A 26,544-nucleotide genomic window follows, 5' to 3' on the forward strand; every position below is an offset into this window, starting at 1 on the left:
TGAGAAAAAGGACGTTTTATTATCTTGACTTGACCATATGTTATAATTATTGTTTATAAAAGTTATATAAATGTAGGCTGATCATCTTTAATGTCTCAAAAAGCCAAATAAATAAAGCACAGAAAATAAATTCAACTGAAAAAAGTTCTGACATAATTCTTCTATGTGTTTATGGAATCCTAGGAAGAATCGCTGCAATAATTATCTAAAGTAATATTAAAAGGTAACAAAAGAGATGTTTGGTCTTAAATGTAAATTCAAACATAGAGTGTCTAAAATAACAAATCAAAGTGAAAGTATATCTGCAATTTCTAACAGCAAAAAATAACTTAGTTTGTAAATACTGTATTCTTTAATGCAGTAAGAAAGAAGATCAGGAATAAAATGTTGGATAGTCTTATCGACCAGGTCACATTTAAAAATAATTTTTTAGGATAGCAAAAATGTGCAACGATTAAGCTCTACACATACAACTAAAACATTCGTTGTTATACTAGAGCCAGTACTTTTATTTGTAGAGTTCACAAATCAAAACATAACAAATACTTAGACATCAGTATTGGTAGGAATACCAAATATTATTTCACAACTGCCACTACGCGTTTCTTCTTCTCTGACACCCTCTGCACAGATCCAGGCTTGCTATGTTTGATACGATTCAGTTCCCTAGAAATAAAACAAAATACACAAAATATAAGCAAGTTTACGAGAAATCATCTTAACCAAAGAAAACTTCCTCAGAAAAATCACAAGGCATTTTCTTTCATTGGAAAACCATCTATTAAAAAAAAAAAGTTTTCACAATGAGATTATGTAAAAAGCAGCTAGAAATCAAGTTTTGTTAACTTATTTATTAGCTTCTTCTCTTATTACCTATCAGTGTCCTTTACTAACTTTAAAAATCTGCTGCAGTTGTTAAAATATTTAAAAGTGACTCAACCCCAACATCTACCCAAAGACAACAAAATAATCATTTGAATAGTCTAATTAAAAGAAAAAAGAACTCTGTCTTAGAATTTCTGTAACACTTCACATGAATTCAAAGACTGCAAGGAGAAGAATATTCCACAGGGGAAATGGTGGTGATGGTGGAACGCTATGCTTTAGAGCCAAAATGTTAGATTCCAAATGCTATGATGAAGCATATTAGACAAATTTTTATCTAACAAATGTTCTTGGCAGTCTTTAAGCTGGAAAATACACAATACCTCTTAATTCCAGCTACGTTAGAAATTATTTTTTACAAACATTCTCCATTTATAATAGTTTTTTAGCATGAGCAGAAGCATTTTCTTATTTTGATATAAGTCACTGACATTGTTTGCCCTTTAAACATATGCTCAAAGATAGGTAATGAAAATTCTCACCACGTGAGATGACCACTGCTTCCCCCCTTCGTCAGGAAAAGGAAAAAGGCCCAGAGAAGTATTCAAAAACACCTCTGACAACCCAATCAAAAAATGGGAGGAAGATCTAACTAGACATTTCTCCAAAGAGGACATACAGATGGTTAAAAAGCACATGAAAAGATGTTCAACATCACTAATTATTAGAGAAATGTAAATCAAAACTACAGTGAGATACCTCCTCACACGGTCAGAATGGCCATCAGCAAAAAATCTACAAACAATGCATGCTGGAGAGGGTGTGGAGAAAAGGAAACCCTCCTACACTGTCGGTGGGAATGCAAACTGGTATATCCACTATGGAGAACAATATGGAGGTTCCTTTAAAAAACTGAAATAGAGCAATCCCACTCCTGGGCATATATCCAGAGAAAACCATAATTCGAAAAGATACACGCACCCCAATGTTCACTGCAGCACTATTTACAATAGCCAGGACATGGAAACAACCTAAATGTCCTTCGACAGAGGAATGGATAAAGATGTGGTACACATATACAACGGAATATTGCTCAGCCATAAAAGAACAAAATAATGGCATTTGCAGCAACATGGATGGACCTAGAGATTCTCATACTGAGTGAAGTTTAAGTCAGAGAAAGACAAATATGATATCGCTTATATGTGGAATCTAAAAAAAGGCTACAAATGAACTTCTACAAATCAGAAATAGAGTTACAGATGTAAAAAATAAACTTATGGTTACCAGGGGGGTATGGGGGGTAGGGATAAATTGGAAGATTGGGATTGACACATACACACTACTATATAAAACAAATAACTAATAAGGACCTACTGTATAGCACAGGGAACTCTACTCAATACTCTGTAATGGCCTACATGGAAAAAGAAGCTAAAAAAGAGTGGATATATATATATGTATAACAGATTCACTTTGCTGTACACCTGGAACTAACACAACATTGTAAATCAATTATACACCAATTAAAAACAAAAAAACACCTCTGATGCACAACAGCACATAAACTATTCCCTTGAAAGGCACGTTTTTTTGTTTGTTTTTGGTGAGACGCGAGGCAGGGAGTTAGAAAAGGGTACTGAGAGAGAGTCAAATGCTCCAAAACATACTTTCGTCGACGAGCTTCTTTCATGACGCGCTGTTCCTGAATCTGGCTGTAGATAGATTTTGGTAGATGTCGGTGACGAGAAATACGTTTTATGTGAGGATGATGTTGAAATTTCTCCTTTAACCTCTGGTTATAATCTGTGGCTGCTTTTTCTCGTGACGTAAGCTGAAAAAATGCATTTTGATATTTTAATGAATGGTGTGTTTGTTTTGCTTCAGTACAACAAAGTTAGGAGCAATGTTTCCCCAAAAAACTAAACTTCCATGACGTGCGACCAAAATTGCTAATGTAACTATACCCTTTACAAGGTTATGTTAGTGATACCAGGTTTGTGAGCACTGAATCTCCTTTTAGGCAGCATGCCTACAATGTAGATGGATGCCACCAAGTGAAAAAGAGCAGTGCCAAGGGAGCTGGGCTCTGTGGACCACTCTAGGCATAGTAAAAGCACTTAAATGAATCACTCAAAAAAATTTTTTTCTGTAAAAATATCTTCTGAAACAGAAAAGAAAGCGTCTGATGCCATAATAACTAGCCTTCGTCTAACAACTGTTAAGGATGATATGATTTAGAGGAACATTTAATGATGAACTGAAACCTAGGCATAGTGTAGTACTTAGTAATCATTAAACCTAAGATAAAACTATCTTTAATTACTACTTATCATATCTTGATTTTCCTTCCAGAGCTAAGTAGAAAATAACCCACACTTAACCTTTCCTTCTTAAACTTAATATTTCAGTTACGAATACCCTGTATGAAAACATGAGACATTTAGAAAAACATTAAGAACAAACAAAAATCAACCATAACTCACAACCCAGAGGTAGCTAGCCAATGGTAATATTTGTTATATTTTCACTGAGTCTTTTTTAAAAGTCTGAAGCTGTGTATTTTTTTTAAGTGTTTCACTGTATCCTTGATATTGAAATACCTCACAGAGACTTGCAGCCTTTGACTTACCTGATTACTATTCCTTTAACAGAAGAAATGGGCGTTCTAAGTTCTAAGCCTCTAGTCCCTACATCTTCTCTCCCCACCTCAAGGAGAATACAAAAAAACAAGAAGGCTCAAATATGATCAAACATTTTAATTAACAAAAGCCTCTGGGGGAATTCCCTGGCGGTCCAGTGGTTAGGACTCAGTGCTTTCACTACCAAGGGCCCAGGTTCAATCCCTGGTCAGGGAACTAAGACCCCAGAAGCCACGCGCGGCATGGCCAACAACAAAAACAAACAAACAAACAAAAAACAAAGGCCTCTGAAGGTGCCTTTGACATGAAAAAAGAAAACCTCAATACAACCCTGTTTTGTTGCTAGCCTTTTTTATCACAACTAACGCATTTCAAATAAATTCTTTATAATATAATGATATTCAATAAATCTAGAAACTAGCTTTATGACAATGAAAGAAAATGGGGTCTCTTACCACACCCAACTTTTCAGAAGCATTAGCTTTCCATAGACGAATGTTCATTTCATCAGATCCACACATAATGTACTTGCTGTCAGAAGTCCATTTTACACAGATAACATGTTGCATTCTCTTTGTGTGATAGACTTCCCTATAGAAGAGGAATTAAGTTAAAACTCTTAGGATTTTGATACAGATTTTCTTTAACCACTGCCTATCAAGTATCAGGATAACATTTTTGAGTCTTAAAAGAGTATAAAAGAGAAATTAAAGTTCATTTAAATGTACTTTTATGGGACCAATCTAACAAGATTCTATTCTAAGTGTTCAGGAATTAAAAATTCCTGCCCTCAGAGATTTTATAATCCAATAAGAAAAATAAGTATAAACAAACTAAGCAAAACTAGATGTCCAGAAAAGATCACAAAATAACTGAGGGCATATAACACAAATAAAATATGTTGAAGCTGGAGTAATTTTGTAACAATAAGGTCAACCACCACACTTTTTTTGGGTTTCATTTCACTGAAAAATAAATGCAATGGCACTCTAAGAGCACATCCTGATATGTTGATCCTAATGTCTGATTTCTGTTTTGGTCAAATTGTTTAAAAAGCTCAATTAATTGAAGTGAGAGCTGATGATTTACATATGTGAAAAGAAATGGAGGGCTACAGAAGTGATGAGTTGAGGTAAGGATCATTTAATAAATGGAGATGTCAAATATCATACCTATTTGGAAGGCTGTGAAACATACTAAGTGAATTCACAGAAGATACTGTATTAGTAAGTGTTAAGCAGAGCATTAAAAAGCAAGTAAAAGACAAGGTCAGAAAAAATAAAAGGATGAGAGTTCTAGAGAAGTAAAGTTTCCATATCTCGATTAAGTGATTCAAAATACAGACTACTTTAGAGAAAGGAAACTCGCTCAGCAAATTCTACACAGTAAAAGAAAACCCGTATGTGATGATGAAATCAAATAGATTTCATATCTATAAAAACATCTCTGAAGTACACTCACAAAACTAGTCTATTACACTGTTTCTAACAGATACATTTTGAGCTCTTGAATGAACATGTAGCTAGACCATAAGAAATTTATTTCTAAAAGAGAGGATGGTTAGAAAGAACATCCTATTAAAAGGAAAAGTAGATGAGACAGACTGCTTTTTCTTCTTCTCTCAATGCTCTGCTTTTACAAGACTCAATTCTTATAACCTCTACCTATTTAAGATGTCTTTTTTTCCCAAAGCAATGTATTGAATTTAAATATTAGGAAATTCAATTAGGCTTTGGTAAGCATTAAAAATAACCTATTCATGTATTAGATCAGTTCATGTATTAGACCAGACAAATCCAATGGTTAGTCACTTAACCAACTTAGAATCCTCCTTAATGGTAAACTACACAGGGTTCTTAACTTCTAGATATGTTTATGCTTGTACTTAAAATAGATACATAAAGTTCATTATAAGTTATACTATTTGGGGATAAATACATTTAAAAACTTAAATTCTTTATATACGTAGTCAAGATAAATGAATTGTTCCGTGTGAATGCAACTGAATTTACTTGTTTGCTAAGTAAATACTGAATGAAATCCCAACAGAAGCTTACCTTCAAATATTCATTTACCTGTACTTTTTGAAAACCTACTCAAAATTTACTTTTAAAATACACTTTAACTACTTTAAGATCTTTCAAAGGAAAATATTTTAAAAATACGTATCATTCAAAGCACTGCCTGTGTTATTTGATGTTTGTAATGATAGGAAACTAGAGCAGACCACAGAAACAAACCAGAAGCAGCTGTCAAGCAGACGAAGGTCAGAGGGAATATCATTTATAACTAAACCCAACAGGAAGTAACACATATTATATTGTGATTACAAAATCTCCAAATGACATCAGGAGACAATTCCCTGGAAATGGGGTATAAGAACTCCTTACTTCATACAGTTTTGGAATAATTTGAGCTTTTAACTAGACTTGCATTTAACTGCCCACACTGGCTGCAGAACAATTCAGCTGGAGCTCAGCTGCAGGGCTCTTGGGATCATAGGTGCCTAAACATTCCCATTTCTCATACTCTTCCTTTGTTCTTCATGTCTGCTTATGCGTCATGTTAGAAAAGTATTGTCCTACTTACTACCTTTGGCGGTCCTGGTGCCAAGAAATGATGGAGGGCCACACTGTCTTGATTCTTAATATTTTCCAGAGAGGTGAGAAGAATGGAAACTCTCAGCCTTGCCTTGGGTCTGACTGAACAATTCCCAACAAACCATTCATTTCATGATTCATTCATCATTTTCTCCAACAGTTTGGAGAATATCAAGTTAGTTGTAACAGCCATATAGGAACCAACCCCAGGAGGAGTTCCACAGCAGAGATGATGGAATGAAGATCAAAGTCACCAGAACACCCACTCAGTATGCTTCTGATTCAAATTCAAGCACTTTTTTAATCATACACATGACGATGCTGACTATTATTTGCTAGCAATTCATGATTATACAAAAAGGTTTAGGAATTAATATGGTTTCCTCAAATTAGAGGGGAGAAAGATGCAACTATCACAAGTAAAAATACCAAAGAGTTAGACAAGCAGATTGGCTATGACCAAAAAAAGAGCTGTGTGACTCTAAAGAAGCGGCTCTGTGTGAACACAGGGCTGGGACTAGGGTGAGGCAAATGCGGTGCCTACAGTATAAACTTTAAGGAAGCATCTCTTCAGGGTGGTGCAGATGCAGGGCTGGCACTTGCATGACCCTCAGAATGGGTAACTCCTTGAATTCTGAACCATAGGCAGCTCGCTAAGATGTACTCTAATCCTGGCCCTGCTGGAACAGAAAGACGGTGAGTCAGGAGGATATGTCTTTTTTTTTTTAACATCTTTATTGGAGTATAATTGCTTTACAATGGTGTGTTAGTTTTACTGGGCATATACCCTGAGAAAACCATAATTCAAAAAGAGTCATGTACCACAATGTTCATTGCAGCACTATTTACAATAGCCAGGACATGGAAGCAACCTAAGTGTCCATCGACAGATGAATGGATAAAGAAGATGTGGCATATATACACAATGGAATATTACTCAGCCGTAAAAAGGAGGATATGTCTTTGAAAATGAACATCATTTTTTCAGAAAGTTCAGACACCTTCAGCATTGTAGAAGCTAGGCTAGTTATCATTAAAAGTAACGATCAAAATTCTCATCATTGCGGGCTTCCCTGGTGGCGCAGTGGTTAAGAATCCGCCTGCCAATGCAGGGGACACAGGTTCGAGCCCTGGTCCGGGAAGATCCCACATGCCGCGGAACAACTAAGCCCGTGCGCCACAACTGCTGAGCCTGTGCTCTGGAGCCCGCGAGCCACAACTACTGAGCCCGTGTGCCGCAACTACTGAGGCCTGCGCGCCTAGAGCCCGTGCTCCGCAACAAGAGAAGCCACCGCAATGAGAAGCCTGCGCCCCACAACAAAGAGTGGCCCCCACTCACTGCAGCTAGAGAAAGCCCGCGTGCAGCAGCAAAGACCCAATGCAACCAAAAATGAAATAAATGAATAAATAAATAAATTTAAAAAAAAATTCTCATCATTGCACTAAAATGGTGAGATTTCTACACCCTGTTATAGTTACAACACCAAACTGAATGTTCTCTAGGTTTACTTTTTTTTAAGTGAAGGAAGGGACCCAGAAAAATTCTCTGCTAATCAATCTTTATGTAGCTGGGGAAACTACTTCACCAGCTCCACACTGTTGTCCCCTAGAACAGATCATCACCTCCCACCCTCAGTATACAGGTTCTCTGTTCTTTCTTTTTCCTGATTCTGCTTTTCTCCTTTCCTTTTCTATGACTTCCAATCATTCCCCTTTGTCTTTCACCACGTCCATCTTCTCCTACACTAAAGCAAGACTAGGTCACCCAAGCAAGTATATATGTATATGCATGCATGTATGTGTGTGTGTGTGTGTGTGTGTGTGTGTATATATATATATACACACATATACATGTATATATATATTATCTTAGAGAGAATATTTATATTTTCTTTTTACATTTTAATGTTACTATTACTACTGTGTTAAAATGGAGGTGGTGATATCTTCAAGTGTGAGCAACACCACCATAATCCTTTAACTATCATTTTTTATGGGAAAATTTCTTCTAGTTTGCTTGGATTTGCTTTGAATATGCATGAAAGTGCTCTGTAAATCATAGCACACTATACAAGGGGCTGTATCCTACATAGGAGTTAAGTTTTAAAGTTGGCCTATAAAGCAAAAGATCAAATTCAGTCAAAATTATCCTTGAAAACCTTAAAATGCCACAGTTTACTGTAAACTACCTCAATACAATAACATATGACATAATAATAATATGGATGTATAAATATATACTACATTCAGTAACTTATAATATGTAGTAGAGGGCCAAGCTGTACAAAACAACACACATCTTAAACACTAGAATTACATTCAATGTGCTTATACAATGACACACAAACAGAGCACACGACAGCTGAGCATTCAGATCTCCCACCTCCCGATCATTCCAGGGCGTATACCTACTAGAGTGGGATGGAGGGAAAATGGTCCTGACAATTTAAACTGTTATTTTTCTCTTTTTTATTTTTGCCTCAGTGTGTAGGAGCTGAATTTAAATAAGTAAGAAATAACAAACGTAAGGTATTATTGTTATTAACTGCCCTTAAACTGTATTAGGGAAAACCTTATCTAAGTTCTTCGATATCAAATTAAAAAAATTTTTAAGTTTACTATATTTTAGGGCAGTGAAAATACTATGATAGTATCATGATGGACATATGTCATTATACATTTATTCAAACCCATAAAATATATAATACCAAGAGTGAACCCTAGGTAAACTATGGATTTGGGGTGATTATGATGTAGGCTCATCTTACATTCTGGTAAGGTAACAAAAGTACCACCCCATAAGGAATGTTGATAATGGGATAGGCTCTGCATGTGTAGGGGCTGGGAATATATGAAAAATCTCTCTACCTTCCTCTCAATTTTGTTGTAAACCTAAAACTCCTCTAAAAAAATAAAGTCTTTATTTAAAAAAATTACTATAAAACACTTAAAAATAATTCTAAAATAAAAGGTTTTGCCCTAAGGCAAACACTAAGATTTCATATAAACAAATTATATAAAGATAATATCCTGTTCAATGAAGAAACTGCCCAGTAGGCTGATGTTTTACCCATAGATGATGCAGTGGAAGTTGGTACCCCAAGTCACAACACCTGGGTGTGAGCTCCATCATATACACACAAGCAAATAACCTTTCAAAAAAGATAAATGATCAAGACAAGGAAAAAAATCAAACAAAAACAAATGTTTATCGGTAGTAACATACCTGCTTCTACTTTTGTCCACAGGAAAGATTCGAATAGATTTATCAAAACTAGCAGACACAAAGTCTTTCCCAGTGGGAGAGTAATCCACATCAAGCACCGCAGATACGTGATCCATATGTACCATTACAGGAGTGTCCAGTGCACGCATATCAAAAGTATATAAGCTGTAAAAGAATTTTTAATTATTTGATACAAATTTCTATTAAAAAAAGCATATGTAGTACTAAGAGACACTAGTGAAAATAAGACTGCTGGCTAAATAATGCACATCTAAATAAATAGCTCAATTCTTTACACAGCAGGTGAGGGATAGGGAAAAATATCAACAGTTTTTATTATTCCTTAAGATTACACTTACACACTTTCAACCTTATAAACATAAATCTCATTGTAGAAAATGTGCAAACTTCAAAAGAGTACGAAGAGTACAAAACTTACCTTGAATTCCACCACCCAGAGAAAGTCAGTTAGCACAGTGTAATTATTTCTAATCTTTTCACCATACTATTTAATTATGTACCTTTTAATAAAATTAAGATAATACTGTATAAAGCTCTATATCCTGATATTTCATGTAGCATATTATGAACATTTATCCATTAAATAATCTGAGAATATTTTTAATGTTTTCATATGTAAATATGAGTTAAAATAATTATTTGTTTAAATAAATCTATTTATTAATAAAGTTTCCAACATTTTACTATAAATAATTCTTAAATGAAATTTTAATTTTTGATATTTAAGTTTTAATTGAATGGGACAGATTCAATTAGATCTGAATAGATTCTTACAAGTAGAAAAGACATGAGCATTTTTAAGTCTTTTGAGTCGACAAATCATTTCCAACGAAGTTGCACTAATTTATACTCCATCAGTGATCTATAAGAGTGAGCACAGCTTTTCAAAGGGTATACTAAAATTAGAAAACTATACTTTGCGCACAATTGGCAAAAACAATGACTTCATGATTTTCGAGGTTTAAAAATTCTTAATCAACAGCTAAAAAAACAGTGCTTCAAATGAGCCAACATGGATGATGGACAGTAGTAATATAGCATTACCGTGACCAAGTTCCCAACATCAAAATACTTCCAGATGCAAAGATTAAGTTTGAGGAGAAACAAGATATCCACATAATTTCAAAGTATCTCCCCAAAGACATGCATTAATTACAAAAGGAAAAAATAGTAAGTTTATAGTGGAGAAAACTGGCAGACAGTACGTTAATAAGTGATCAAGGTTAACATCACCAGTAATATAATAAGATACACTGACATAATGTACCCCTGATTTGATGCACCAAGAAGGGCATATCAATTTTGTGGTATTCTTGCCAAAGATGCATAATCTCAATGAAATAATGAGAAAACACCAGTTAAGCCCAAATTAAGGGCAGTCTACAATATAATTGACAAGAAAGTCCTTCTCAAAAGTACTAAGGTCATGAAAGAAAAGGGAAGACTGAGAAAGTCACAGAGTGAGCAGGCTAAGGAGACATGGCAATCAAATGCAATGTGGGATCCTGGACTGGATCCTAGAACAGTAAAAGAACATTAGTGGGAAGACTGGTGATGGGATAAAGTCTGTAGTTTATAGTAGTATACCAATGTTAATTTCTTGGTTTTGCTAATTGAACTGTGGGGATGTAAGGCATTAACATTTGGGGAAATTGGCTGACAGGTACTATTTGTGTAACTTTTCAGTAAGCCTAAAATTATTTCAAAACAAAAATCAAAAAAAAAAAAAGACCTAACACTTCAAAAAGAATATTTTTAAATGTGATTATTATGAAAAGTCATTGATGCTAATGATACAAATTTCCAAATACCATGAAATTCTCATCAAGAGACAAGTCATTGTTCTCTTTCATAATCTTCAAACATACCACAGGATTGTCAGCCAAGGTCATACTGATCTTTGAGGTTAAATTTCTGAGTTGACAACTGCTTTACAGTCCCTATCTAAGGCAGTGGTTCTCAACCAGGTTTGTTTTGTTTTAGAAAATTTTGTTTTTTAGTAAATTCTGTTTTAATTTCTACATGAGAAAAAGGCTAAAAGGGCTTCAATTAATGTGGTTTGGTATTGCTAGTTAATGAGAGTCCAACTGAGCTTCTTTTTAGTACAGGAAAGTCATAAGAGATGTTTTTAGTTGGTACCACTAAAACATCATGTAATAAGTCCTATTTCTGAGCTAATTTATGCTTTCATAAATAAGAGTAGTGGAAAGAACAAAGAACTTAAATACAGACGATCTAAAGTTCAATCTAATGACAAACTTCCACCTTCCCCAAAAAACATGTATTAAGAATCCATCATATGCATAGCACTACAATAAATGCTTGGATAAAAAAAGATGAATAAGACACTCTTTCCTCATCAGGAGATTAAACTCCCTACATCAATAGCCTCATCTGTAAAAAGGGAATAACATACATGTCCTATCCACCTTACAGGGATACTGCAAAGATAAAATAAGTTAGCTGATGACAAATGCTTCAACAAGTTTTAAAGCAGTATATAAGAAACCATAAAATTCCATCTAGGTCAAGAACATAAGGCTTCTATGTCACCTTTACATGAAGTCACAGAATAATATATCTGCAAATATTAAGGTAAAGGTTGAAACTTTATTTTTCCTTTTGTCTTACTGAAGTAATAGTGGTAGCTGATAACATGACCACATGAGTATCAACTACCTGAAGAACTACACACTTTGTAGGCAGATATTTTTAGTTTCTTAAAACATGTATGATTCAGCCATTATTTATATGGTCTATGTCAGGGATCAGCTAATTTTTTCTGTAAAGGGCCAAATAATAAACATTTTTGGTTTTGTGGGTCATATGGTCTCTGTTGCAACTACTCAACTCAGGCATTATAGCACAAAAGCAGCCATATTCTATACAGAAATAAACGTGGCTATACTCCAATAAAACTTTACAGAAACAGGCAGCAGACAGGATTTGGTCCACAGATCACAGTTTATCGTCGCTGGTCTGTATCATTTTGAAAACTGAGAATACTTTTTAAGAAGCACTTCTCTAATTTGGGAAATATTTTTTTTTTAGCAAAACAAACAGCAATTTTCTAGAATATATGAAGGAATACTACCTAGGAAAACATATTTCATTAGTAAGACATACAACTGAGTTATTTCTGATAGAAATTAAGTAAGTTTTAAAGAGGGAAACTTACTTGTAATCTTCATTTGCTGCAGTAAAAATGAAAGCTTCCATAGGGTTCCAGCAAATTGTATTTGTTCTCATATCTAATATGACCTAAGAAAAGAAGCATACACTAACCCATTACTATGAAATTAAGTCCCTCTAAAATGGATAAATTCCTACTTCATTTCCTTTCCTTCTTTTCTCATTGATTTAAGCAAGTACTTTAGTAAACACCTATTATGTGCACAGTACTTGGCTCAATGCAATAGGAAAAGAAAATCAATAATTGTTTCCTGAACACAAAGGCAGAGTGCTAAATACTGAAAAATATAAAAATGCTTAATAAATGGTCCCTTGACCTCAAAAAGCTTATAGTTTAGTCAGGAAAATGAGATACACATAAGAAGAGTTAAAATATAAACAGTGAAGCAGCAAATAATCAAGTATCAAATCAGGGGCAAAATTAATGGTGAGCTTAGGGTTAAAGTGGAGAAGAAAGGTTTCAAAAGATAAGCATGATTTGAGCTGATCTGTGAAGGTCCAGTAATATTATAGTGTTTCTCAACAGGAACATTTTGGGCAGGATAATCTTTTGTTGTGTGTGACTGTCCACCGGAGGATATTTAGCCTCTCGGGAGCCGGCCCAATAATGCGAGTAACAGTCTCTTAAATGTCCCTCCCACACTTCCAAAAATATACTTGGTGGGGTGGTACAACCCCTGAATGAGAACAGCTACATTAAGGAGAGAAAAGATAGAAGAAACATTGATAGTCTAGTAGGTAGAACAGAGAAATAATAGAAAATAGCATGTCTGCATCCATCAACGTGACATACATGTAACAAACCCTTACTGACTAAAGCAAATAAATAAATGGAATACAATTTGGGACCAGATTTTGGAGGCCCTTGAGAGCTACAGTTCTTTTCTTCAACCTAAAAGTAATGAAGCACTATTATTAACAACTGAGAATGGAGGGGTGAAGGAGGTAGAAATTACTATTATTAAACTAGTACTTCATGTTAGCATTCTGCTAAATGCTTGAATATCTTGTTTTATTCTTACCATTGGGCTGCAAGGTAGCTATTAATACCACCATTTCACAGGAGAAACACAGGTTAAGTTACCTGCTTAAAGTCTAACACCAAAGTTCATGCAGGATCTTCCCTCCATATCACATGAATGAGTGAAATGATTGGAGTGGTACTATACTTTGGAAAGATTATCCTATTTATCTAGTTCAAACTTCAAAGGATATACTCTACTCCTAATATTTCTGAATTTATTATCTGTTAGGAACAACAAAAATATTAAAAGCATTTCTGTTACGTGTGGACTATGACATCGGACTCGTGGCACATGAACAAGGTCTAGCTCTTCTTGCACTCTCTCAGTTCTAGCACCTGAAATCAACTTTATACCTATTTACTTATAATGGCACTCCCCTCTTTACCAACAATATTTCTCTCCCTCTCTAGAAACAGCTTAAGGTTGTATTAACTTTGATATCTAAGTCCTGGAATGACTGCTTTAGAACTGTTGGGAAATCTGACACCTTGAACAGGATAGAGCTTGTCTAAATAAAACGTCAAACCCCTTGGCATGTAACTAAACAAATAAAGGTAGTTATGTGAATTAGTTATAAAACCTTCTGGAATAAAATACCATGTGTGTCATATGATAATCACAGGGCCTGACATAACGGGATGCAATACTTTTTTAACAACTTCCAATTCAGTAAGTACAAACTAGATGCCTAAAATCTGCTGGCATTATGGAAGACACAAAGACTAGGATACAGTACCTCATGGAAATTTAAGGGTCTCTAACAAGCAACAGGAAATTGAGAGAATGCCATTATGATCATTTTGGGTTCTAAGGACACCTCTATTAAAGAGTTTTTTTTAATTCTGAAAAAACATTTGCTCCATATTTTCAGTCACTCCACTTACAGGGGGATGCATTAACAACTGTATAAAGCAGAAGACAAATTGAAACTCACCTTTTTCAGAGGAGTAGCTTGCCTCATATCATATAGTACTATATTCCTGTCAGAAGCACAACTTCCCAAGAGAAATGTCTAAAAATAAGTATAACAATCATCAGTTAAAAGCTAGGCTTGGCAGCAAACCATGTCCATTCAGTGAACAAATGATTTAATTACCCTCAATGTTTATGTTTAAGATACAAAGTTATAACATTAAAGTCCACTTTCAGAGGGTACAATGAATCACTCATAATCTCAGCAACCTAAGCCAAGTATTTTCACTGTTAAATCCCCACTTTAGATGCCTGTGATGATACTGTACAGATAATTCTGCATTCTATTTTAAAACAACATATTTTATTTATCTATTCTTCAACTTAGACTTGTTTCCTGTTCTTCAGTATTATAAATAACACTTCAAAAAACATTTGCATACATTTAGCTCTTCTTTTTCTAAGGGTAAGATTTTAGTAGTGGCGTTACTCAATCAAAAATATGAACAATTTTATGGCTTTTGATATTTAGGAGTAATTGTTTTCCAAAGAGTTGTACCAATATACATTACAATGTGGAAATATATTAATTTTACTGCAACTGGGCAGCAATAGGTAGTGCCATTTAAAAATAATATCTGTATGGCAATATTTCCTATATACTGTCATCCTTTGGCATCTGTGGGGGACTGGTTTCAGGACCACCCACGGATACCAAAATCCACAGATGCACGAGTCCCTTGCCCTCTGTAACCACAGACACAGAACCCGCAGATATGGAGGGCCTACTATATAAATTATTGCTTTATTAGCAGTTAAACATTTCCTGTTTATTAACTCTCTGTATAAACTAGGCATGTCCTTTGTCCAACTGTTCCAAGATGTTTAAAATATTTATTTGTAAGTCAGTTATAAATGTGCTAAGTGCTTACATAATCCTTGGCATTAAGTGAAAATAAGCCGTCTACCTACCAGTGGAGTCCCAAATCCCACCCTCTGTAGTACCATTCCTCCTCACCCATGGTTCCTGATACAACTCTTGGCTTCTGCCTCTATTATTCCTACTGCAAGCGCTAAGAGGAACTAGAAGAGTTATTTACTAAGCAGCTGTATGGCCTGCTAGCTCCTACTACATGGGTGTATATAGTTCAAATAAAACTCATAAAGCCAATGCTACCATCACGATCTCGTCTCAGTTTTTTCCAAAACCCTCCTTCTTAAACCACTTCTTCTCTGAGCCTTTCCCCTAGTTAGTGACTCCTCTCAACCTTTCTTAGTTTCTCATTATGTCACTCCAAAGCCTGACCAGGTTCTGTTTCTAAAAGTAAAGACTTTAATTTGAACAAAGCAAAAAATTCTACCTAGACGGAAAGCTGACTTTCATACTGTAAAATGTAGCGCTGCTCAGCATAAACTTTTGGCTTTATGAGAATTCTAGGCTTCAATATTTTAACAGAAAATTAATTATTAATGATTAGGAGACAAATACACTCCATTTGTTCATAGCAACATGCCCTTTCCATTAAGTTTAATACAGGGTAAGAGACATGCACACCATTTGCTTTTACCACTAAGTCAGTTTGTAGGTTAATAAAACACGCATTCACCCACAGCTGAACAAATAGAGTTTTTATACAGGAAAATTTGAATAACATGGTTGCTAGGTCATCACTATTAATTAATTATGATTTTAGAATTGGCCATCAGCTCTTGTGACCCTGGTGTTCACCAAAATAGAGAAACAAAAGATCTCGTTTACCCTTTAGAGAACTAGGAATCAGTATCTGTCTGTTCCTCCTGTTTATTTTTTTTTTAAATAGCAGTAACACCACCATCTTAAATTTGGGTAGCACCTTTTAAAAACATTCACATATATTATCACATTTTACGCTTACAACAAACCTATGAAGTACAGTGGAAGATATAATTAATCTCATTTTAAAAATAAACAAATACAGAGAAAAATTGTGACTTGTATAAGGTCAATGCAAAGGCATCCTGGCAGGAAATACAGTTCCAGCCTAGGTCCACCACAAGTAAGACATAAAATGTTCCCACAAGTTGCTTGTGTTTGTAACCTGCTTCTGCCTAGTGTCACCTTGGGCTGGCTCTGCAAAGCTGGCTTGCCCCTTCATGCCATATCTCACTTCTACAACCAAGGGGAACACAGGGAAGGTAGATAGAGGATGGAGTGAGGAAGATATAGTAGGGACAGATACCCTGTACCAGCGAGCAGCAAACATTTTCTGTAAAGGGCCAGAAAGGAAGTATTTTAGGCTTTGTGGGCCATATGGTTTCTGCAGTGCTTACTCTACTTTGTAGTGCAAATGCTGTTACAAACAATAAATGAGCAAAAGGGCACGGCACTGCTGTGTTACAGTTACACTTTTTTTTTTTTTTAACAAAAACAGGCAGTGGGCTCACAGACCATAGCTTGGCAACCCCTGCTCTAGACCTGCAGCCTCTCCCAGAAGTGTATATGCAGGTGTGTGCTGGAGGCAGGAGGGCATCCTCTGACTGACTTCTCAACAGCACCTCAAAGCCAAGTTCACATCACACTGCAGCACCTCAGTCTTAATACGCTGCTACTCTGACTTAACCTTTTTCCTCCTTTTATCAGTTAGGGTCTCTAAGAGTGTAAAACTTGCAGATCAGGATTTTCTCTGATACCATCTAACAAGATAATCTCCTGATAATTTCTAAAATCAGCTTACACATGCAGTGATTTCCTTTTCTTTCTGCAGGAAAAGCCATCTCTACTGAGTCTTCTGGAAAATGAGTTCATCAATTGTTATGTATTCAGGAAAAGCTCAGGGAAAAGTCTGGAGTCCAGGGGATAGCTTAGCCTTCAGGGAAGCCTCCTTTCCCAAATTTGGACCTGAATAAACAATAAGTAGGAACTTCCCTGGTGGCGCAGTGGTTAATCTGCCTGCCAATGCAGGGGACAAGGGTTTGAGCCCTGGTCCGGGAAGATCCCACATGCCACGGAGCAACTAAGCCCATGTGCCACAGCTACTGAGCCTGAGTTCTAGAACCCGCGAGCCACAACTACTGAGCCCACGTGCCACAACTACTGAAGCCCGTGCGCCTAGAGCCCGTGCTCCGCAACAAGAGAAGCCACCACAATGAGAAGCCCGCACACCGCAACGAAGAGTAGCCCCCGCTCGCCGCAACTAGAGAAAGCCCGCACGCAGCGACAAAGGAGAAAGCCCGCACGCAGCGACAAAGACCCAATGCAGCCAAAAATAAAATAAATAAATTTATAAAAAAAAAAGTAGGCTAATCTCTAACTCTTCCCTTAGACCTGGAAGAAATTAGGAATCACAGTTCAGACTTTTGAGCAAAGAAAAATATAACTAATTATCATGTAGTACAAAAATAACCATGCATATTATTTTGAAGCACTGGTGCCCCTGCCACGTACAAATAATTAAAGAAAACAATGCTCAACACTCCTTCTTCTGACCTCCAAGAGAGTTAAGAAAAATTAACATTTTCCTAAAGGTACAAAGATGTTAATCTGTGGAACATCGAGTGTTGAAGGCACAAATAAAACTGGAGTTTCACAGGACAGTACGTGCTTGGATTCTACCCCCACGAGCACATGCACACACCCACCTCTTAACAGTGCTGAACACTAGTATCTGGGACTGTAACTGCAGGCAAACATGTCGAGACCTGACCAAAGGTATCAGAACTCAGATATAATCTGGAAAATGGACCGAATGCTAGAACACCATGAAAATTCAGAAAATTCTTGTATCATACATTCAAAAGTTTCCTAAACAGAGCTGAAATTACTAGATAATAAGAAAACAACAAGCAGAACATATTTCAAAAAGGAACATTACCTCAATTGGGTTAAATTTAACACTGCTTATACTGTCAAATCCCCAAGTCATTGAACATATAGGACTGCTTCTTTGTTCATCCCAAATGTCTACTTGCTGTCCACATGTGGCAAAAACAGCTTCTTTCCAGTGATGATCAATTCCTGTATATACTGTCTTTTAAAGCAAAGATGTTGTTACAGATGAGTCTTTTCATTAGTACTTCAAATCTACAGAATATTTTAAATATATTTCTCTACACTCTCATTTGTTTAAGAAAATCCCTGTTCACAAAGAAGTTTCTGTGAAGCCCTCACTGAAAGGAGAAAACTCTACCATAAGAAGTGATGTTTCTTATCACACATTCTGGGAATAAAGAAAAAAGTTAACATGGGATGTATTTAATTAAGTTTGAATACATATCACTGAAGTAATTTTTAAATCATCATTGGGTATTGAAGGATCTTGGAACCAACTAATGAAACACAAAGGTAATTTCTAAAAACCTTAATTCCACATTAAACATATGAAGTACTGATTCCCAGGACAGAAACACAGATACAGACAACTGATTAAAATTTATGGGAAGAAATAAAATTGGTGAGCATGGATGCTAAGACTGTTAAAAGCAATAAAATCTCATAAATTTGGTATCATTTACTTAAAAATATGCGACTCATCTATTCAGGAGCAGCTTAAAGTCTACCTTTGTACTGTATGGCAAAAAATGTTTGCAAAGCAAATTAAAGGCAACTATTTAGCCAATACTTTAAGCTTTTAAGAACTCTTATCAGCATCCGCAGATTTAGAATTATTTTCTATTCATGAAGGCAAGTCCTACAAACTTTTCCATAATAAGAATTAACCCCCAATACCACAGAGAAGGGGTAACACTAAATGTTTCAAAAATCTTTGGCACTCCTAGAGAAAAGACATTTTACAAGAATGAAACCAATTTTGTTATACGAATTACTAATTTTTTACCATCTGCAAATTATTTCCATTTCATACTAATATCCCACCTCCATGTCCCTTCAAGAACACTTAGATCGACCATTAGAACACAGGAAGGCCCTGATCATGGGCTGGACCCCTCATTTAAAGAAAGAACATTTAGAACTTCTTGAAACCTGAAAAGCAGAACCTAAATATATACTAAATATAATACTGAAATGACAAAGAGATTTTAAAGATGTGATATTTAAAGATTAATTCTAATTTTAGAATTTCACTTAGTATCAAAACGTAAGCATTAAAAAACATGGGTAGGTCAAATTATCTGAATTATTAAGCTATTAACTAAACTATATCATCTGATTTGCAGAATGTTAAGAAATGTAAGTAAGATTTATACAAAAACCACGCTATTACATTTATTCATTTCCTAAAGAATTCTTTCAAGTAAGAAATTCTGAGCTTTGTGAAAGATCCATGATGATATAAATCAGAAGCTGAAGCATTTTTTCCTGACCTTACAGATTTCCTCCCATGTTCTTGCTATAGGAAATGTTTCACTGCATCCTCTAGCTAAAAACAGAAACTGAACCCTACTGTAATGAACACCGAAGAACTGTTCAAATTCTTGAACTGCAAAGGACATTCATTGCATTAAATGTTGCTTAGAACAGGCCAATTATTGCAGCCTAAAGTCTCTGATTTCTTATTTATATTTTTTTTGAAATTAAAATTATGAAATAACTGTAAGTAAAAGAGAAGAATTCTAATAGCCCAAGTATGGGTCAATTTATTTTTGTACCTTTCCTAATATTGTATGCAATGGTTCCTCCTCTTCTCCAAAGCTTGGTCCATCCATTTTCCACTGCTTCACAGTTTTGTCATCACCAACCTAGAAATATTTATGATGATGATGATAATGAACAAGTTATAAACTGTAAACTTGCCAACACATACATCAAATTATAAACCTCTCAGTTTAAAAAATAACACATACCATATTCTTCCAGTACTGTATTTATTGATGCATTTATGTCCCACCTTGTTATAGTAAAGATTTGTGACAAACACATGAAGTACATAAAATTTAAAACAGCATGAGCAGAGCAAAAGAAGAGCAGGGTAGAAACAAAGTTAGGTCATAAACATGGCAAAAACTGCATTATTGTAATAAAGATGACTTCTTAAATTAGGGAGAAAAATGAATTACAATAAAATGGTATTGTGAGATCAGATCGGTCATTTAAGAAGTATGAACCAATCTGACATCTTATATAAAAATAAAATTCCAGGTAATTTTAAATGTAAAAAATGCAACAAAACCCATAAAAAATACTAGAGAGAAGGCATTTTTAAATCTTGGCATGGGTAAAGTCCTTCTTTGCATGACACAAAATTCCAGAAACTATTAAGTCAGAGGTTGTCAAACTGTGAAGTATAGACTTCTGAAGGACCCTGAGAATTTTTCAGGGGTCCAGGAGGTTGAGACTATTTTCATGTTAGTAAAGGCATTGCTTGTCTTTTCACTAAGCTGACAGTTGCACAGATGTTGAAAGAAATGGTGGGTAGAACTGTTGGCGCCTTAGCCCAAATGAAAGCAAGGCAACAAACTATGGTAATTTAGACTTTGGTATGTGGCAGACATGTTCAAGATATTAGGTAAACATCGATTTTACTAATTTTTTTTGGAAATGTTTCCTCAGGCAAGGGAAACAAATGGGACTCCATCAAACTTAAAAAACTTTTGCACAGCAAAGAAAACTATCAACAAAATGAAAAGGCAGATGATATTTGCAAAAGATATATCCAATAATGGGTTAATATCCAAAGTATACAAAGAACTCATACAACTCAGTATCAAAACAACAACTCAAATAAAAAATGGGCAGAGGCTCTGTATAGACATTTTTTCAAAGAAGACAAACAGATGGCAAATTAGGCACAGGAAAAGATGCTCAACATTACTAACCATCAGGCAAATGCAAATCAAAACCACAATCAGATATCACCTTACACCTGTCAGAATGGTTATTATCAAAGCCAACAAATAACAAGTGTTGGTGAGGATGCAGAGAAAAGGAAACCTTTGTGCACTGTTGGTGAGGATGGAAATTGGTGCAGCCACTATGGAAAACAGCATGGAGATTCCTCAAAAAATTAAAAATAGAACTACCATATGACCCAGCAATTCAACTCCTAGGTATTTATTGGAAGATAACAAAAACACTAATTAGAAAAGATATAAGCACCCCTATGCTCAATGCAGCATTATTAACAATAGCCAAGACAGGGAAGCAACCTAAGTGCCCATCAACAGATGAACGGATAAAGAAAATGTGTTATATATATACAATGGAATATAACTCAGCCATAAAAAAAGAATGAAATCTTGTGATTTGCAAGAACATCGATGGACCTAGAGGGTATAAGGCTAAGTGAAATAAGTCAGACAAAGATAAACACTTATATGTGAAATCTAAAAAACAAATGAACAAACATAACAAAATAGAAACAGAATTATCAATATAGAGAACAAAAAGATGGATGCCAGAGGGGAGAGGGGTGGGGGAATGAGAGAAATAGGTGAGAGAGATTAAGAGGTATGAACTTCCAGTTGCAAAATAAGTGTACAGTGTATATAGTCAATAACTATGGGTATCTATATATGGTGACATCATAACTAGACTTATTGTGGTGATCATTTTGAAATGCATAGAAATATTGAATCACTATGTTGTACACCAAGAACTAACATAGTGTTGTAGGTCAATTATACTTCAAAAACAAAAAAACAAACTTATAGAAAAAGACATGAGATTTGTGGTTACCATAGGTGGAAGGGGGAACTGGATGAAGGCAGTGAAAGGTACAAACTTATTTATAAGATAAATATTAGAGATGTAATGTACAACATGATAAATATAATTAACATGGCTGTATGTTATATATGAAAGTTGTTGAGACTAAATCCTAAGAGTTCTCATCACAAGAAAAAAAATCTTTTTTCTATTTCTTTAATTTTGTATCTATATGAGATGATGGAGGTTCCCTAAACTTACTGTGATAATCATTTCATGATGCATGTAAGTCACATCATCATTGCTGTACACCTTAAACTTACACTGTACTATATGTCAATTATACCTCCATAAAACTGTTTCTAATCCCCAAAATAAAAATGTTTCTAAACCTAACAACTTTCAACTGTTTTCACTCCCCAGGATTGACTATTATTGCTTATGCAGACTATTAAAACAGCCTCCAAACTGATCACTTACTGCTGTCAAAATCTCAAAGCTCAGCTTAGATTCTGTCATTCCCCTATTAAAAAGCTTTCAATGAACTTGAACAGGTATTTGTACATGATAGCATTATTCACAAAAGCCAAAAGTTGGAAATAACCCAAACGTCCATTGATGGATGAACGGATAAACAAAATGTGGTATATACATATAATGGAATATTATTCAGCCTTAAAAAGGAAAGAAATTCTGATACATGCTACAACATGGATGAGCCTTGAGGACTTTATACTAAGTGAAATAAATGAGACACACAGGGACACACAGAGACACAAAGTACAAGTAATTACCAGGAGCTCGGGGGTGGGAGGTAGGGGTGGGAGATGTGGAGTTAGTGTTTAATGGGTACAGAGTTTCAGTCTGGGAAGGTGATAGTGGTGATGGTGTACAATGATATGAATGTACTTAATGCCACTGAAATGTACACTTAAAAATGGTTAGAATGGTAAATTTTATGTTATGTATATTTTATCATACTCACACAAAAATCCTTCAATGATGTATTACTAACAGACAAAGGAGTACAAATTACTCATCTTGTTTTGTTTTCTTTTTTTAAAGTGGCTTGCTTTTTTTTTTTTTGGCTGCCTTGGGTCCTCGTTGCTGTGCACAGGCTTTCTCTAGGTGTGGCGGGCGGGGGCTACTCTTGGTGCACGGGCTTCTCATTGTGGTGGCTTCTCTTGTTGCAGAGCATGGGCTCCAGAGCGCAGGCTCAGTAGTTGTGGCACACAGGTTTAGCTGCTCCGCGGCATGTGGGATCTTCCCAGACCAGGGATCAAACCCGTGTCCCCTGCATTGGCAGGCGGATTCTTAACCACTGCGCCACCAGGGAAGCCCCTACTCATCTTGTTTTAATCTCACTTCTGAGTGTCCTATAGAATATTATTTCAGTAATATGTTAAGTAATTATGTATAAAAAGATTAAAAAGTATGGAAAAGGCTGGATTACATAAAGAAAACCAGGACTTTTCCAAGTTTTAATAAGTTATTTTGCATTGTGAAACTCTGAAAGGGCCCTGGACCATGTAAATGAACTCAGAAAATATTCAATTACATCAGTCTTAAACATGTTGAAAAGAGTTAATGATTTAACTGCATTATACTTACAGTAAAAAAGGAAGTCCCACAAAAGCGAGTACATATTCCTCGTACAAAACCTTCATGTGCTTGTATCATATGAATACATTTTCGTTTAGTTAAGTTCCAAATTCTAACCTATGAAAAAGCATACTAGGAAATTTCAGTGAATTATAAATAAAAAACGTTCAGGCACAAGAGTACATTCCAAGAAAAATAAATTCAACACTGAAAAGGCTGTAAACCACTCTACCAGACAGCTAAAAACAAAATCCTCTAGATTAAAATAATGCAATGTCTATGGATAAAAATATCAACAAGCAGAAAACTGAATCTGTTAAATACTCTGTTGATTCTAGTTTAAAGTGTTTCAAAGTTTTCTTTCTTTGCCAGAGTGGGGAAATTAAGTGTTGAATTGTTAATAACATCCTCTGTGAAAAAAAACTCAGTTAAATATCTGTACTGTAAACATGCCTTATTACTTACTGTCAAATAGCCTTAAGTTACTACATTTTAAATATCTTAGGTTTTGATAAGAAACTACTGAAATTACCAATTCAAATAGAATTTACTCTTGAGAATTAAAAGAAAACAGAACACAGAAAAATAAAATCAAACCAGTTAAAACCCACAGTAACGCACAACTAAAGGAAGAACATTTGTAATAAAACTATTTTTAGTTTAAAATATCAACGTTTAGAGTGACACTTGCCTCTCCATCACATGCCCCAGAAAGGACAGTAGCCAGACTCTTCGGATGTTTTGCCAAGCAACTGACTCCGTCTCGGTGACCATCCAGGGAAGCAAGGAACGGTTTCGCAAAAACCCGTTCCAGTTTGGTGGCATTTAAAGCTCTTACATATTCTCGTGGGACCTCAAAAGGATGTAAGGTAGGATCATAGTTTCTTGGAACTGAAATAAGAATGATTCCTCTTAATAAAATAATTCACATTTAGTATTTCCTGTGGTCTTCCTAAGCTAACCATTCAATTTGTTACTCAAAAAACCTTTATCAGGGACACTGTGCCTAGCACTGTGGAGAATACAAAAGTTGAAGACCCTCTGTCCAAAACCTTGCCGAAATTACCAGAAAATCATGGAAGTGTCTTCCTTATTTTATGTTTCACAGAGCTCCAATACTTCAATCTTCCCATTTTGTTATCTATTAACACTTCCATTCAGAAACTATAAAGAAATAGGAAGATATTATAAGAAATAAGACCCTTAATAACAAGATCAGGTAACTAATAACTTCCTAACCTCAAGATTCTGTGACCAGCCAGTCATTCACTCATTCCTTCATTCAGACATTAATAATGCAACTACTAGGTACCAGGTGCTGTCTAAATACAGGATATAGAACCAAATACAATTGTACCACTCTCTGCAAGCTCAGTCTGATGGGAAAGACTGATAGTCACAATAATAACGAGGCAATGTAATAAAAGCTCTGATATTAGTATAAAAATATGTGACAGAAGCATAGAAGGAGAGTGCTTAAGTGTGTACAGGATGGGGGGAAATGTGCAGGGGGTAAGTTTGGAAAGACTATTGTTCAGAGAAAGCTTCCCAGAGCTAGGAGAGAAACTGGGTAAGGGCTTGTGACACAGGATGCCTCACAGAGAATAACTGAAATGCACTCAGACTGGCAAGAGTAAATGTAAGCTAGTTGTGGGAAAAGTAATCACTGGTGAAACTGAAGAGGAAGATGGGACCAAGTTCAAGGAGTAGGGATGATGTTAAGTCCAAATGACACAACCTAATTTGCATTTTAGAAGCATTACCGTTTTGTTATTTAACCTGTAAACATTTTGTGAGCAGAGACCATATATTTACTTAGCATTGCTCATAATATATATAATCTCCACGACTCAATGATAGTGAAATATTGTTCCAGCCTCACCTTCTACGGCTTACCCCTTACTCAAACTCCGAAGACATGGCCCTTTTCTTATACCTTAAGTTTATTCCTGCCTTAAGGCATTGCACCTGTTATTCTCTTCGCTTAGAATAGTCTGTTCATACATGGATGGTCCCTTGTCATTTAGGTATCACAAGTTATAATTCATAAGCAGTCAGCATGTTAATGGGGGAACAAGACACCCAGTAACAGAAAAATAAAGCTCATTAATTTCACTTTAGCCATTCCCACATCAAACTTCTCCACAAGTTTTTAAGAGAGAACTGATGGCTTTACGTTTCACCTTTATCTCTTCCCACATCCAGAAGGACGTAATTTTAAGTAGTAAATTAGCCAAAAGTTAGAGCAACGGGAAAGGTTTAAAGAAGTCTGCTCAATTGTTAAATCCTTCAATCCACGAGTTTGGCTCACTCAAGTTCCACTTTTCAGCAGGAACCTGAGAACAATCAGGGGGCAGCAGCTGTTAAGGGGGAGGTGGAATCATTTCCCCATATAACTAACTTTCCCTCTTACCACTAGAGAAAGTTATTAGAAAAAGGACTTGAAGACAAGGGTTCTGCTACCCAGTACCAGAACGGCTTCATGCCCTGGCGAGAGGGAACAGGAAAAGAACGAGAGTGGAACACCAGGCTCCCCTCCAGCTTTATTCGGTGGAAGCCGAGGCCAGATCCAAGCCTGGCGGACTCCGGACTAACTTGTCTCACCTCTCTGTAAGTCCAGTTTGGTTTCGCGGACATAGCTGTCCGGGTTCCGGCTCAGCATCTTCACCTTCATCTTGCTCCTAGTTCTTCCCGACTCCACGAGCCTTCCCCTTCTGGTTCCCGTTGCCGCCGCCGCCTCCTCCTCCTCCTCCTCCTCCTCCTCCACCAACACACACCACTTCCACTTCTTCTAGACTACTTCCTGTCACGTGACGTCCGCGGAGCGGAAACCGGGTTCCGCTGGGCCCTGCGGTGCTCCGTAGTTTTGCGGACAAAGGTTGGCCGGGGGCGGTGTTTCAGTGGCGTTCTCGCATCC

General features: G+C 35.9%; 1 protein-coding gene across 1 annotated transcript; it reads right to left on the reverse strand.

The window, feature by feature from the left end:
• DCAF13 (DDB1 and CUL4 associated factor 13) lies at nucleotides 1-26,427 on the reverse strand. The gene is made up of 11 exons (XM_036830401.1): nucleotides 26,232-26,427; nucleotides 24,319-24,518; nucleotides 23,637-23,744; nucleotides 20,030-20,119; nucleotides 18,295-18,450; nucleotides 14,466-14,543; nucleotides 12,493-12,575; nucleotides 9,294-9,458; nucleotides 3,923-4,058; nucleotides 2,496-2,659; nucleotides 1-666 (listed from the first exon to the last, which is right to left on the reverse strand). Exons 1-11 carry the CDS (start codon nucleotides 26,299-26,301, stop codon nucleotides 579-581), a joined length of 1,338 nt encoding a protein of 445 aa, XP_036686296.1. The 5' UTR covers nucleotides 26,302-26,427; the 3' UTR covers nucleotides 1-578.
• Nucleotides 26,428-26,544: the final 117 nt, after the last annotated feature.

This window comes from Balaenoptera musculus, chromosome 17 (assembly GCF_009873245.2).
Source record: "Balaenoptera musculus isolate JJ_BM4_2016_0621 chromosome 17, mBalMus1.pri.v3, whole genome shotgun sequence".
NCBI classification, from domain to species: domain Eukaryota; kingdom Metazoa; phylum Chordata; class Mammalia; order Artiodactyla; family Balaenopteridae; genus Balaenoptera; species Balaenoptera musculus.